The sequence below is a fragment of the Dermacentor albipictus genome, chromosome 3, assembly GCF_038994185.2.
Source record: "Dermacentor albipictus isolate Rhodes 1998 colony chromosome 3, USDA_Dalb.pri_finalv2, whole genome shotgun sequence".
NCBI classification, from domain to species: Eukaryota; Metazoa; Arthropoda; class Arachnida; order Ixodida; family Ixodidae; genus Dermacentor; species Dermacentor albipictus.
In genome coordinates this window covers 16,620,916-16,636,555 of record NC_091823.1, presented here as the reverse complement: position 1 = coordinate 16,636,555, position 15,640 = coordinate 16,620,916, and the positions used below count along the sequence as shown (strand labels likewise).

The following is a 15,640-nucleotide window of genomic DNA, read 5'->3' as shown; positions in this document are numbered from 1 at the left end:
CCGGGGACTCAAGCTACGCGAGCCATGCTGCATACGGAATGAGTGGGCTCGCAGCTTATTGGGAATAGCATTTCCTTAAGGTCATTGTGTGGTGAAGGCTCACATACATGCGCTGTGTGGCAGGCGTTGTCCTATACGCGCCTGGCTTGCCTTCCTATGCTTGCTTGCTCACGGCAGGTGTGGGCGTACTGCTTTTTCTTTATAGATCCTTGTTTTACTTTATTTGGGTAGGGCTGGCGTGTGGAAAGAGGCGGATGGCTGTGGTGTGGCGTGCGCAAAGCCTGGATCCCATTGTGTGTTGTTGTTGTTGCTTCAGGTGATCACTTTGCTTTCGCCGCCGTCGTCATCGTCGTTGTTACTGCTGTTGTTTAATAACAGCGACAAATTGGGAAGTTAGGTTACCAAAAAGCCCAATATCCCTAATTCATAGCTAAACACAGGGAAAAAATAGGAGCTAAAAACGTTGAAAAAGCTTTGTCTCAGACACTCCGACTTTATATAGGTTTTTTTCTCTTGGAGTTTCCCTGTTCTTTGTCCAGTGGGTTTAACCTACATGGCAAATGAGCTGAATAAATGTGATGATATAGTAACGGGGGGAGAGAACGCCATGGAAACCTTTCGGCTGTTGAATTTCTAGTTCGTAGGCCATCTGATAAACTTTCTATCACGAATCGCAGTGACCTGTGGGTCCCCGTGTAATAAACCTATTTGCATGTATGCATCTCATTGTCCGACAAGATCAGGAAACCACGATGTTTTCTATATTTGTTTCGTTAATTATTGCTGGTGCTTCATAAGGTATTTTGCTTCCTTCCAAGCACCAGCGTGTCTGAAGAGACAGGTAGTTAGTTCACGCGTTATTTTAATGAGGCACTCTAACAATTCAAGAAATAAACTAACATTTCTGCATCACTAGAGATATAAATTGAGCAATAATGCGCGCGTTCTTCAAGCTCATTCAACTACTTCGCGTTGGAATGAGGCGTATTGCTGCAGTAGCCAGCTTAAACATGGGTTACTTGATACGTACACAAATGGATAGCGTCGGAACATACGGTGGAAGGCTAGAAAAATCACACTACTGTCCAATTATGCGCAAAAACATTAATCTGCCATCTGCTCTGCGACGAAACACAACCACCATTGCGTGTTGTTAAGTTGCTTTCGTATTGCCGCACGCTACTTTTATTCGTTTTATTTCTTTTGTTAATTTTGTTACCAGGTGCTTTTTATTTACATATTGTATTTGGAAACTCGATGTACACCCCCCTTATGTAATGCCTCCGGGCCGGTAAGGTGCAGTAAATGAAATAAATAGAATGAAATGAAACACCATGAGAGGAACTTGATTTCTGACAATGTGATCCTACATGTATTGTAAGATTTGGCAGTCGTAGCTATAGGAAGGAGCTTGACTCTTCGTCGGGACTTAGGAGAGCAGGATTTATTTACATATGAACATTTTGAACAAGACATACATCGACAGTCTAGCATGACTCCCATATGGAGCCCGCATGACTAACATACAGCAAGCAGCTTACTAACACACAGCTCACGAATACATTTCTAGCATGACAACGAGCACTCAGATCCCGACGACGAGCACACCCTAGCAGCCGGCAACCGCTGCTTATAAGCACTGGGTCCCCCCTTGATTCCAAGTGAACGGAAACGTTCGTGCAGTCATCGTTCGACGTCACTGAAGATGACCCGCCCTTTTGGAGGAGGCGGGCTCACATACTCGTGTTGCACACACACACAGGTGTAATGGTCCGGAGCCGACGTCAGAGGGCTTCGTAGAACTCTGCTTTGTTCCGGGTGACGCGGCCGGCCGGGTACCACATTCCTGAGCTGACCCCGCGCCACGTGGCTGCCGGTTATCCGCAGTTCTCTGAAGTGCGCCCCGTCTGGTTGGATTGGAACACGTGCAGCGGGCTGGAAGCTGGCACGTTGTCACCCCGTACGGCTTTTCCTAACAGTATTCATGCACTGTCTAAATTAGATGCAAATGAAGCATATTCGAAGGCACCAATTCTCATAAATATGCGCAAAGCGGGAACAGTGACGTACATGGATGTATTTCTGCGAAGCGAATAGGAGGTGTCAGCCTTCTGACAAAGACACCGCATGTGAACTGGAAAGGAGGCATCTAGTTAGAGAATTGGTTAATACTTTCATTTTCAAAACCAGGGGTCTACGCACCAGCCCCTCGCGCCTTAACGGCATTGCACGGGGCACGAGCCAACGAAGTTCGCTCATTCATGCCCCCGCAATGCCGTCAAGCACTATGCCGCCCACGTCATCGAGCGCCTGATGTGCGAGGCTTTTGACAACGTAATGACAACTTCAGGAATAGCGACAATTTTTCAGGCACGATTGAATATATTCGTTCCGAAAATTTATTTATTTCGTTTACCGCTTGTTTCTAAGACTGCTAAATAAAATCGCCTTCATCTTGAATTATGGGCTGAGATAGGCTTCGATAAGAGCTGCATGGTCGAATGGGATAGTGTGTGTGAATGTAGGCAAGTGCTTCCGCAATAGCAGGCTTTATATCCAGTTCTTTTTTTAGTTTTGAGTGGTTATGTGTTTTTATCCTCATGAGTGTCGGCCCCATACATAGCAGTATAGCAGATGTATACATAGGGGACTAGGACGCCCCATTGAGAGTGATGTGGCTGAATAGGTTTAGAAGTGCGCGATCTAGCAACTCTTGGGTCGCTCAGGTCACGTGGAACCAACAAAATTCATTATTTAATAATGGCGCCCTGAATTCATGCACAGAAACCCTGACTGTTGACTATAACACCTGGACATGCTCTGCAATGGCCTCATTGGCGTTCTAGGGCTTTCACTCATGATGGCCGTCTCCTACTTGAGACACTCAGCCGCTTCAGTGGCGGTTGACCTCAGGCAGCGCTTATTTCTCTTTGTCACAAGTGACGATTCGTCATAAACTCTTGCTTCACCTCGAAAAACACAGGATTTCTGGACATTCAAGAAATGGTGATCTCCGAGTCATTGTGGTCAGCGTGTTAGGTGGCTATCACTGGTGCGGGTTCATCTCCTGCTTCATACTGGAAGCTGCTACCATGAAATAGATCCACTAGATAGGTGACATGGGGGTTGGTGTAGACGAAGCCAAGCACCTAGCGCACTGAACAAGGTGTTGGGAATGTTGATGTCTATAGCGATTCGAAGCCGTGTTTTCAAGCACCTCGCATACCCTGTGAAGTATGAACGAGGAAACAGTTGACTTTCCTGCACCTATAGCGCTGGGAGACGCACTACTCTGAGCTCTGTTGCTGCATATTGTCCTTAACAAAGCTGAAGCTTGGCCAACCAGGACAACGATGTCTTCTGCCTTCACATGGCTCGCGTCTACTGTGAATCCTGTAGTCTTTAAACCGTGTTCTCTATTTTCGTGCCTAACACATTAATATTGATACATGCATATTGCGTGTTTCTTGTGGATGATGCACGCGGGCGCCAGACGACGAACGCTCTCTGGCTCTCGAGTTGTCGGCTGAACTGGCCAGCGCCGCAGTTATCCTTTGCAAGTATACTTTGTAAGTAGTCTCCAGTTCTTAATCCTTCGTTCGTGTAACATTTTGGTGGAAGTGCGTCACGACACTGCCGGTTATTCCCCGTTCTTTCTGCTGTTCGGCCGAGTACCCACATTGCCACTGGACGCATCCCTTCCATCCGCCGCAGCAGAGACCAGCGAGCGTGCACTTGACGCCATCACCAGGGCAGCCCAAGCACGCGAAATTGCCCGCGCTCGCCTCCTGACCTCGCAAGAAAAGCAACGGCATTTGTACGATCGCCAACACAGAGACGTCCACTTTTGGCTGCATCTCTGATACCCCTGTGGTCCCCGACTCGTCACGTAGGCCCATCAGAAGAACTCCTGTCTCGGTACACAAGCCCATATCGGGTGCTGCGTGCCCTGACTTCAGTTACCTACGAAATCGCCTCAGTCAGTACCAGTGCCTCATCTGCCCCGAATTCCACTGACTTTGTGCATGTCGCACGCCTGAAAGCATAGTACTCTCCTGTTATCACCGGTATTTAGACGCACCGGGATGGTGCTTCCGCCGCCGGGGATAATGATACATGCATTAGCGTGTTTCTTGTGGCCTATGCACGTGAGCGCCCCGACGAAGACGACGAACGCTCTCTGGCTCTCGAACGGTCGGCTTAACTGGCCAGCGCTGCAGTTATCCTTTGTAAATATACTTTATAAATAGTCTCCAGTTCTTAATCCTTCGTTCGCGTAACAATATCGAACGCACAGAACCGTGCTCTCTAACATGTATCTGCTCGCTCATTACTGAACATGTAGAACACAGATTTTTTTTTAACTTCTTTCTCCTCAAAGAACTGGTGACTAAGTTTAATTTTAGACTTTCTGTATTGTTCTTTGCTTTCACATATTTCAAAGGTTTAATGTCTGAGACATAGGAAGAGCACAAGATACATTGTTTCTCAAACATCCTTTATTTGCACAAGTACATCAAATGGTTGTTACCTGTTGGAACATGTAGAACACAGATTATTTTTTTTACTTCTTTCCCCCCCCCCAAAAAAAAACTCGTGACTAATCTTAATTTTAGACTTTCTGTGTTGCTCTTTGCTTTCACATATTTCAAAGGTTTGATGTCTGAGACATAGAAAGAGAACAAGATAAATTGTTTCTCAAACGTCCTTTATTTGCGCAAGTACATCAAATGGTTGTTAATGTATTATCCGTGCATATAGCTGCCTTTTGCGTATCAATCTCGTGCAGCGCACCTGCGGCCCACTGGCCGGCCACGTGGGCTAGTGTAACCCACGTCACAGGTGCCACCTTTGGCTCTTAGACTACGGTTAAATAAGCAGGCAGTTCATTACGTCGACACTGCCCTTGATGCACAAAAATTAATTTCAGAGGAAAATATAGCAATATAACAACATGAATGCTTGAAATTTAATTTGAAGAAAAGTAATCAGTTTTGCCACCCTTCGCGTGAGGTTTGGAATATCAGCATGTAACGTAAAGGAGAAACTCTTGTGCAGGAGGATGTGTAAATCACATATATGTCTTTCTCACTAATAGCAGCATCTTTCAAAATTAGTATGTTTCAATGTTATTTTATCATAATGACACACGTTTTAACCAGGCCCTTTCACACAAACGAAAAGAAAGAAAGAAAAAGAAAAAAGAGAGAGAGAGAGAGAGAGAGAACTGCACCTGTCATTCATCCATATGTATTGCATAAAACATTATTGTTTTTTTAAATGATAACTGCGCTTCATATGACAATGTGGTTACTATAATTCTGTCTGGAGGAATAAACTTTATTAGTAGAAATGAGCCGACGGTAAAATCGTCCGGGGTGGGCGGCTTCCCTAGTCCAGGATGCCGTGGGCCTGAGCTGATAACTTGGCCCTGCTCACCAGGCGATACTGGTCTTCAGGGCTCGAGCTTGTCAGCTGGGCCTCCCACTGCTCGACGGTTGGTCCGGTGATGGGCGGTGTCGATGGGTTTTGCTGACATTCCCATACCATGTGGTAGAGGGTATTGGGCCTAGAGCAGAAAGCGCATTTGTGGGTATAGCTCGTAGGGTACATCGCGTGTAGCAGGGTGCCGTGCGGGAATGTGCCGGTCTGTAGTTTTCGGAACATCACCGCCTCTTCTCTTGTCAGCTGGGGATGCGGGGGTGGATAGATCCTTCTACTCAGCCTGTAGTGGCTCAGGATATCGGCGTATCTTTTCGGGACGCTATCTTGTTGGTCTACCGGTGCTCGTGAACCTGGTGGGATAGCCCGGAGAATGTGATCTCGGGCAGCGGCATTAGCCGCTACATTACCCGCCAGGGACTCGTGTCCCGGGGCCCAGACAATGTACAGTTCAGGAAAATTGTCTCGTTTTTCGAGGATGCTCAGGGCTTGTTTGGAAATGCGGCCCTTTTGGTAATTTCTACATGCTGTTTGCGAGTCGGTGATGATTGTGATTAGATCTTCCTCTCGCTGGCCCGTAGTGGCCGCCAGGGCTATCGCCGTTTCTTCCGCGCAGTCGATGTCTGTAGTGTTTACCGAGGCCGCAGCTACCTCTTGTCCTTGGCCGTTGATCACGCTGATAGCGTGGGCCGCTCTGTTCTTGTACTTTGCCGCGTCGGTGTATCGGACTTCTCCTTGTTTTGGTCCTTCGTAGGCCTTACGTAGAGCTTTCACTCTCGCTCGCCTCCTTTCTCTGTGGTATTCAGGGTGCATGTTTCTCGGGATGCTGGCCACCGTGATCTTCTCCCTCAGGGGTAGAGGAACCCGCTGTTTTGTAGACTCATATTCGACTGGGTAGCCCAGTCTTATTAGCATGTCCCTACCCGTGCTGGTGAGCTTGAGTCGCTCTATCTGGCTGGTCTTGTGGGCCTCTACAAGTTCCTCCCAAGTATTGTGTATGCCCAGGCTGAGCAGCTTCTCCGTCGACGTCGTCGGTGGAAGCCCCAGTGCCAGCTTGTAGGTTTTTCGTATTAGGGTGTTCAATTTGTCTCTGTCGCTGTTCTTGAGACCCAGGTACGGGGTGCCGTAAGTGACTCTGCTGATTATCAGGGCTTGTATTAATCTGATTGTGTCCTGCTCTTTCAGGCCGTGCTTTTTGTTTGTCACTCTTCGCACCAAGTGCGCGACTTGGATAACTGTCGCTTGCAGTTTTTTAATGGTGGCGAGACCGGCACCGTCCTTCTGGAAAGTGACGCCCAGAATACGAAGTGTGTCCACCTTGGGTATGTTGACTCCATTTAGTGTCAACGTTGGGTCAGGTGTGTCCTGCGGAGGCCGCCCTCTTGTCCTCTTTTTGAGGATCAGGAGCTCCGACTTTTCCGGCGCGCATGAAAGACCGCAGTGGTGTAGATAATGCTCGGTCCTGTCGATGGCTTCCTGCAGGGCGTCTTGTTGTTCGCCCGCCGATCCCGTGCACGTCTACATGGTCAGGTCGTCTGCATACATTGCGTGACGGATACCCCTGATGTTCTCCAAGAGGTTCGGCAATCCCCTCATCGCTATATTGAACAGCAACGGGGAGATCACCGACCCCTGGGGGGTTCCTTTCTGCGGTACTGGGAACTTCTCGGTCCTGAGATTCCCCAGGCCTATGGTCGCCGTTCTACCCGTCAGGAAGTCCCGGACGTAGTTGTATGTCCGCCGTCCGCAGTTGGTATGTTGTAGGCTGTTTAGCACTGCTTCGTGTGAGACGTTGTCAAAGGCTCCCTTCACGTCGAGTGCCAGGATGGCACTCTTGTGGCATGTGCTGAGGCCGTCGATGACTTCTTCTTTAAGCTGAAGTAGAATGTCCTGGGTGGAGAGGTTAGGCCGGAAACCGAACATAGTGTTCGGCAGGTGCCCACCTTCTTCCAGGTAGGGCGAGAGGCGATTGTGGACCATGTGCTCGAAGAGTTTTCCCGCGCATGACGTAAGAGAGATCGGACGCAAGTTCTGTAGGTTGATGGGCTTGCCGGGTTTCGGGATCATCGTTACGTCCGCGTGCTTCCAGGAAGCCGGTATACTGCCCGTCTCCCAGCTTTCATTGATATACTTTAGCAAACTCTCCGTCGCCCCGTCGTCCAGGTTACGGAGGGTCTTGTTGTTAATTTTATCCCTGCCGGGCGTCGTGTTTCTTGTGAGATTTCTTATGGCTGCCACGATCTCCGACTTGGTGAAAGGTTGGTCTAAATCCGGATTGGGTTCCCCCTCGTACTCCGGGTGAATGACTGGCTGCGTCTTCCGTTGTTGCTCGTCTCCGATGTATTTCGCAGTGATGGCTTCGAGCGCTTCTTCTTCGGTTCCCTGGAAGTTGTGTATAAGTCTTTGTATGTGTTGCCCCGTGACAGTTTTTGATTCCGTCTTCGCCAGAAGGGTCTTTAAAATGGCCCAGGTCTTTCGGTTGCTGAGGGTTCCCTGTAACTGGTCGCACACTTGATTCCAGTTCTGACATCCGAGTTTTTCAGCATACTCCTCCGCCTGCCGCGAGATTGCGGCAATGCGGATCTTGAGTTTGCGGTTTCTCTTCTGCTTCTTCCATCTCTTCAAAAGTCCTCGCCTGGCCTCCCAGAGGTGAAGTAGGTGTGGGTCGACTTCGGGATTGTCCGCAGTGAGTTGGATGGTCTTTGTGTACTTGGTAACCAAGTCCATCACGTTCTTGGTCCACTCCTCGATGTTCTCTAGGCTGCTGGGGTGTTCATCTTTGCGGAAAGCAGGCCAGTCTGTAATTTTGGCTTGACCTAATCTCACAGGGGTTTTGTGGGGCATGATTTCGGTCTGGATGATATGATGGTCGCTGCCCAGAGTCTCGTCCAATCTCGACCACTCGACTTGCCTGAAGCCAGTGGAGAAGGTCAGGTCTGGGTTGGTGTCTCTGGAGACACTGTTGCCGATTCTAGTTGGTATTAGAGGATCGGTCCACAACGTCAGCTGGTGGTGTTGTGCCGCGTTGTGCACGTCCATACCCTTCTTGCTGGTTGATCGGTAGCCCCAAGCCACGTGTGGAGCGTTAAAGTCGCCCACCACGAGAAGTTTCTGACCATCGGTGACTTTCTTCACTTCTCTCAGTAACTTGTCCAAGTCCTTTAGTGTGTCGCGCGGAGGACTGTATACATTCAGGATGTAGAGGCTCTGCAGGGTTTTCTTGGGAGGAACCAGCTCAATCAGAGTGTGCTCGATTCTGTGGTTGATTTCGTGCTGCTGCGTCGTGTAGTGCTTCTTGATGAGGACGGCGGTCCTGGTCCTTCCTTGGGCAATGTGCGTTTTGTAGCCACGCATCGTAATATTATTTGTCTCTGTTTCCTGTAACGCGATGACGTCAGGTTGGTGTAGGGTGCATAGGTGAAGTAAATTTTGCCGTTTCCGATTTATTCCTCTGCAATTCCACTGCCAAATTTTGAGGGTTTCGGTCGCTTCTTTCTTCTTTGCTATTTTATTCGCCATCTTGGCTTCCCAGAGTCTCGTTCATCTGGGCTTCTCTGATGGGGTATTTTGGCTTTTTCCTTGCCTGCTCTTTTTCCCTTTCTAGGATGGAGATGCGTTGGTTGAGCTCGTTGCCCATCTGGGTGATCTCCTGGCGGAGCGTTTGTAAGGCTGCTTGGACGGTGGCTGCCACAGACTTGCTTATGGTGTCGACGGCCTGAGCCAGTTCGGCTCGGAATTCATTTCTCAGTTCGGTCTTGTCTTCGGTTCGGGCCTTGTTCACCTTGTACTCTATTCCCGATTCTAGGTCCTCTATCGGGGGAGTATGTTCCCTCGGCAGCGTTGGCGTTATGGTCGGTGTCTGCTGTTTTTGCAATTGCTCAATGAGATGTTGGAGCTTCCTCTCCTGTCTGATATTTAATTAAAGCATGAGTTCATATTCGAAGGTTGTGTTCACCGTGCCTACATTTTTGTATTTTTTTTCTTTGCTGACTTTCAAAGCAAGGAGAGGAAAGGCAGGGAGGTCAACCAGACGAGCGTCCGGTTTGCTGCCCTACACTGAGGGTAAGGGGAAGAAGGAATAGAAAGAGGAAAAGAGCAAGAGAGTGAGCACTGAGGGCACGTACGTAGGAGGGACACTGTAAGCGGTCTCACAAACCGGTGCACTTCAAGTACTGTGCTACTGCACTTAGTTGAATTAATTAAGCTGATTAGTGCACGTAGTAAAAAATAATCCGGACCTTTCCATTAAGATGTTTTTATAGTCTCAGCTTTGTCTTGGGATGGTAATAAATAAATAAATAAATAAATAAATAAATAAATAAATAAATAAATAAATAAGCAGTTGTATGGTCGCACCTAATATTAGCCTCCCGGAAACGCAGGATCTGGATCGTCGGCAGAACTAACCGTGCGGGCCCGAAACGGCGGCCAGACCACGCTGCCATGCCCTCTGGAGACAGCGGCTGGCGCGTCCAAGCCGGCCAGCCTGGACGTTCCGCCCGCGGTGTCTGAACTGCGGTGGACGCGGCTCGAGGACGCGCCCGCCCGGCGCACCGTGTACGTGGTGGACGGCGCCGAGGGCGGCGTCTGGCAGGGCGAGCACGTGGTGCGCCCCGACTGGCAGAGCCGCTCCTACTTCTCCGTCCACAGCGACCCGGCGCTGCTCAAGATCGGCCGCGTGGCGCTCGCCGACAGCGGCACCTTCGTCTGCAGCGTCACGTTCGCCAACGGCCGCCGGGCCAACCACACTGTTCACCTGAGGGTAATCGGTGAGTCCGTTCGCTTTGATGTTCCAGTAGGTTCCTTACTGAACTAGCACGTCCCGCTTTGGAAGATCTGCGACGAATCGGGTGCTGCAAGGGCTCAAAAAAGGTAACGCGAACTTTGAAGAACATAAATTTCCGTAAATAATGTACGCGTACATTTCAGTGTAGCGCCGTTCTCTTCAGTGATGTACCGTGGCGTCATTTATCCCCGGATGACGTTACCATGCTTCTTTCCCCACCCTGCGAGACACTAGTAAGTAACGAGTAACGTATTACTTCCACCACATATGACGGAAGCTTTGAAACTGAAATACTTCCACGCTTTGAAACGACCAACCTCTTCATAGCAAAAAAACGCATTTTACGTGATTTTCTGTCGCTATCGTTACAAAGACAGAACGAACCTAACACACCGTATTTTTTCCTTTGATTCATTTATCACCAACTTTAACTTATCCTCCGGAGGCATCGACTGGAGAAAGGGGGGGGGGGGGGCTGATTTCGAATGTCCTAACAAGCGGCTGCGTTGAGTACTATACTGCGCTACACTAACTTTCCGTATTTCCGTGGTTAAAAGCGTCGTACAACACACGTTGAATTCGGTAAATTAAACCATGATGGCTGAATGATCCTCTCCCGAGCACCGGTGCCAAATGCAGCATGGAGCGTTCATCTTCGCCGTAATATTCAGTTCTGCTTTTCTCTGTCTCTGTTGCATCCTCATCATCATCACTACAGGCTCATTTCTGCCGTCGTCGCCACCGTGAGGTTCCGCGTAAGGTCCAAGAGCGATAAAATCGTCGCCGCGTGTCGTATGCTGTATGTGCGAGTGAAGTATAACCCCCATACAAGCGATCTTGCGTGCGACAGCGACAAGCGACGCGATGGAGATGGCTGTCGTGTTCGCTCGTCGCCTACAAGTCGTACCCCATGCGCGCTATGACTCGGAGCGACGTCTCCTCGGTGTTGCCTGTATGAGGGCAGCAATATAGGCGCCGAAACTAGCCTGACGCGTGCTTTATTCATTTAAGTTGATGTATTTTACTGGAAAAAGTAGCATAAAATATTTCTGAGGGTCTTGCAGCAGGTTCTCATCCTTTCACGTATAAAAATTAAGTTGTTTGCTTCTTCCGTGCGACGATAGGTAGTATTTGAGTAACGTACATTCATGGTACATCCAGTTCCGGCTTCGCGCTATTGGCTAGTCGCTCATAGCACTTCCGGGCAACGATCGACGAATTCTAGATTTGTAGAACCGAGCGATCTAGTGACAAGATCGAGCGATCTGTTCAAGCGACGGCCCGATCCGTCGCTCGAAGCCGTCGCTCGTCCCTGTCGCCCACAAAATCGCTTTCATGGGGTTTAGCCTTGAAAGCTTGTGAAGGTGAGCCGGCGGACGTGGCTCAATCTCGCATGTGCAAGCGAGGAAGGGGAGCTGGAAGAGAGCCCTGTCCTGTCGCGCGCGAGGCACGGGGATGAGGCGAGGGAGGGTGGTGTTCTTCTCCGGGAGCTGTTGATTACGGCTATCTTGAAAGCGATTTGCGACGTGGCCAAAGTGCGCGCCTGCGTGGACCTCCACTTCAAAGCGATCTGCGTTGTTTGCAGTGTGCGCGTAGTGCCCTTAGCTTCGTATGCGCTGTGCTTTCGACGTCTCGTTCGCGCTGAAGCGAGAGATGCATGAAGGTCAATTCCATCGCTGCTGCTGCCATGATTCCTAACTTCAGCATTTTGACAGCGAGTTTCCGCGCTCATCGAGGACGGAAACTCGCTGTGCGCTCGTGACACCTGTGCGCTCGTGACACCGTGCGTGTTAATTTAGTTAAAACACGTTAGCAGGCTAGTTGATTTGAATCTATGATAGAATGTGTAAACGCGACTAAACGAGGACGTAGAGAGAAACACACACAGATACTGCACGTTCTCTGTGTGTCTGTTTTCTTCTACGTCCTCGTTCAGTCCCTCATACACATTATATCCTTGTCAGTTTAGTTGGCAAGCGAATGTTAAGTTTACACGGCCGATAAACCTACTATCCTTACTTCGTATAGCTATCTACTAATTTGCTATCGCAATTGGTGCCTCACCTTTCGATCAAAACTGCGACTTCTTTTCCGGTGACCGCGTTTCACCGGTTAACAAATGGTAAATGTTATCGCCCAGTGCAAAACGCGCCTGCATGTATGAGAACATTTTCGATTGTTGTCGCCGATTCTCTGTGTTGTCTGTGTTTTGCTGAACCTTGTGTAATCAGATTGCATGTGCAATGCGAAGAGTGTTGTACATTCTAGAAGGCACGCGAGCACCCGCACTTACGTTGGAATCTATGACGAGTCATGTGTGTGACTCTCCTTGACGAGTGTTACGACTGGCCTCTGTGGTGAACAATTTGTGTCGCACCGCCAAACCAACGGCGAAAGCACGGACGTTTAAATACGCTGATCCGCCCGCAACTCTTGAAAAACGCCTAGGAGGCCGCGACGGGGAAAAGACGTTAGCCTTTTGTGCGCGTATTCTGGCTTCGTTCCCCACGGCGCGCTACGCCGTGATGTCTGCTTAGGTTCGCCAGTGCCGTCTCCCTTAAACTAGCGGGACGGCTAAGCTTCGTGTGTGCATTCCCACTTCTCCTCGGTGAAGGTGACACCAGCGGTGTCTGTGTGTGCGTGTGTGGGCGTCAGTGCCTTTTCGCCTGCTGGGCCAATGGCGGTTATATAATTCTTTCAGCTGGTTTTCATGTACCTAGCGGTGGCCACAAGCACAGAGAGCGTTCACGCTCTCCTTATCCCGAGCGAGGGCGTTCCACACTCTATTGGCACTTTTCGCGAAGCAGCTAGCTCTAGAGAAACGAGATGGCGTTTTCGGCGCCGTGCCGCACGTTGCCTCAGCGAAAGCGCACGGATACAAAACCGTGACCTCTTCTGCACTGCTTCTTTGCGATCAGCTGTCGGAAATGCAACTAGGTTTTCGCTAACGCACTGCACTCCATTCATGCTGCAATATGTGTAGCACTGGAGTGAAGACGTGTGCAGTAGTTGGCTGCAAATGTTGTGACTGGCACATTAAGAAACGGAATTAATATTTTCTGTCCAAGTTCACGGACCGCTGATATATAAGGACTGCCCGTTTTTCTGGTACTTCGCTACGCGCGGCTTCCCGAGAGGATAAAAAATAATTCACTTATCTGCCATCGTAGTAGCGCTAACCTCCAAGTCTGCACGAGTGAGTACCGCTCCTTATACGGTGACAAACCGCTTCTTGGCTTATAGTAAGCTTCTCGCACTGTATCACACAATCCACTCCAACTCACACGCCAATCTAGTCCCACTGTATTAAATTAAATTATGGGGTTTTACGTGCCCAAACCACTTTCTGATTATGAGGCACGCCATAGTGGATGACTCCGGAAATTTCAACCGCCTGGGGTTCTTCAAGGTGAACCTAAATCTAAGTACACGGGTGTTTTCGCATTTTGCCCCCATCGAAATGCGGCCGCCGTGGCCGAGATTCGGTCCCGTGACCTCGTGCTCAGCAGCTCAACGCCATAGCCACTGAGCAACCACGGCGAGTCGGCCCACTGTATCGCTAACGTATCAAGAATAAGCGAACGGGCGCATACTTGAATCAATGCTCCGAAGCATGGGTGACGGCGACTATACCGACAGCGAACCGACAGCGAATTAAACATGGCAGCGCCCACGGGATCGCCGTGAAAAAGGGTGAATAGAGGAAGTCCCCGACAACTGACTTCCGTTGGTTCTTTATTCTATGCTTCAGCCTTCAGCATCCTTGAGCACAAACAAGAGTGTGCGTCGCTTTTGGTGAGGAAGCTTGTAGAGCTGACCGCTCCGTAACGTTGTAATTAACGTTCGTTTGTTCATCGTTATGTCGCCGCCGTGTCCTCTGCGTGGGCCCCTCGGGACTCGTGAGCTGCTGAAAAGTGTAGTTAACGCCACGTTCCGAACACCTGTTGCCTGTCTTTTTCAAGAGCCAACGCGTTGGGCCCCGAGAGGAGATTTCGACGATCGCCGCCTGTGCTCGCCTGGTTGCGTTACTTGTTTTGCTGGGTAGAGCCTCCGTGGCTGCTTAGTGGCTAGGACGTTCTAAGCAGAAGGCCGCGGCATCAAGTCCCGGCCACGGCGGCCGCATTTCGATGGGAGCGAAATGCAAAAAATGTTCGTGTACGTTGCATTGGGTGCACGTTCAAGATCACCAAGTGCTCAAAATTAATCCGGAGTCCCTCACTTCAGCGTGCCTCATATTCAGAGGGTGGTTTTGTCAGGTAAAACCACACAATCTAATCTTTGCTGGGCACAAGTTCACCAAATACCGCCTAGCGACGCTAGGCGGTGAAGCCTAATTTTTTGTTATTGCGACATTCTCCTCGGAACGCAAATTTAACTTATACGTCGCAGCAGAAATTCGAGTACCGTTCGTTTATTATGCTTGCGGCTCATGATCACGAGGTAACCGTCACTCGGCAGGGCTATATCTTTTTACAGCGCAGTGTATACGCTAAGATGTGTCAGGACGGCGAGTATGGCCTCTTATTTGCGCCTGAGCATTGTGGGGATGCGCGACCCTCGCGCCTCCCCTGATAGCTTGTTTTCCCGCATAGCCCCGTCTCCGTGCGGCGTCGCCGCGTGGGCCGCGGCGTTGGAGTGGGACAAGCGTGGTGCGAGAGATGGCGCGAGCGTCGCGCCGCTGCGCAGTTACTTGGGTGCGGGAGAGACAAGGCGCGCTCTCTTGGGTTCGAGAGAGCTAGCAGCACGGACGCGCCGCGCGTGCAGCGAGCCTCTTTCCCGGCGGGTCGGCAAACAGCGCGGACATTCCACACGCGCGGCGACCGATGCTTCTGCGAGACCGCCTCGCGTGGCCGCCTTCGAACGCGCCACGATTCGCGTGACCATACACGCGAACGACCAGGCGTTGGGATCCAGCATGGGGCGAACATATTCGCTCGCGAGGACGCGGTGAGTCGGACTTCTAGATTTGTCGCGCGCCCATCGGCATGTTTTGTGGATAGCAACTCGGCTAGCAGGCATTGATGTATGAAAGGTGCAATAAATGCCCTTGTGATTGTTTGCACTACTGTGTTGTCGTTCCTTTGTCCCAAGAGTACGGTGTGAGAATCCCAAATCAGACCCCACAGCATGTGAGCACCTTCGCAAACCCGGTGTTGTGTATTTTTGCGCTTTCCGCTAAACCGTCTGCTTTAGCTTTCTTCACTACTTTCGAGATTGCCCTAGAATGTGTTCATCTCTCTGCAAAGCAAGCGAACCGCGCACACTGCAGCACTTGAAGCAGACAGAAATGATAGGCCATATATCTATTATTAAGCACACAAAACCAGCCGTGTAAGCGTTTTGAGTGCGTTTAAGATTTTCTAGCCGATGGTCGCAGACCGTCTTTGAAATTTAATGATGCGCCCAGAAGAC

General features: G+C 50.0%; 1 protein-coding gene across 1 annotated transcript in view; it reads left to right on the top strand.

The window, feature by feature from the left end:
- Positions 1-15,640, top strand: part of LOC135917502 (nephrin-like) — a 158,204-nt gene that overhangs the window by 87,159 nt on the left and 55,405 nt on the right. The window contains exon 2 of the mRNA XM_065451076.2: positions 9,825-10,211. Coding sequence (XP_065307148.2) covers positions 9,825-10,211 — 387 coding nt within the window. The remainder of the gene's footprint in view (positions 1-9,824; positions 10,212-15,640) is intronic.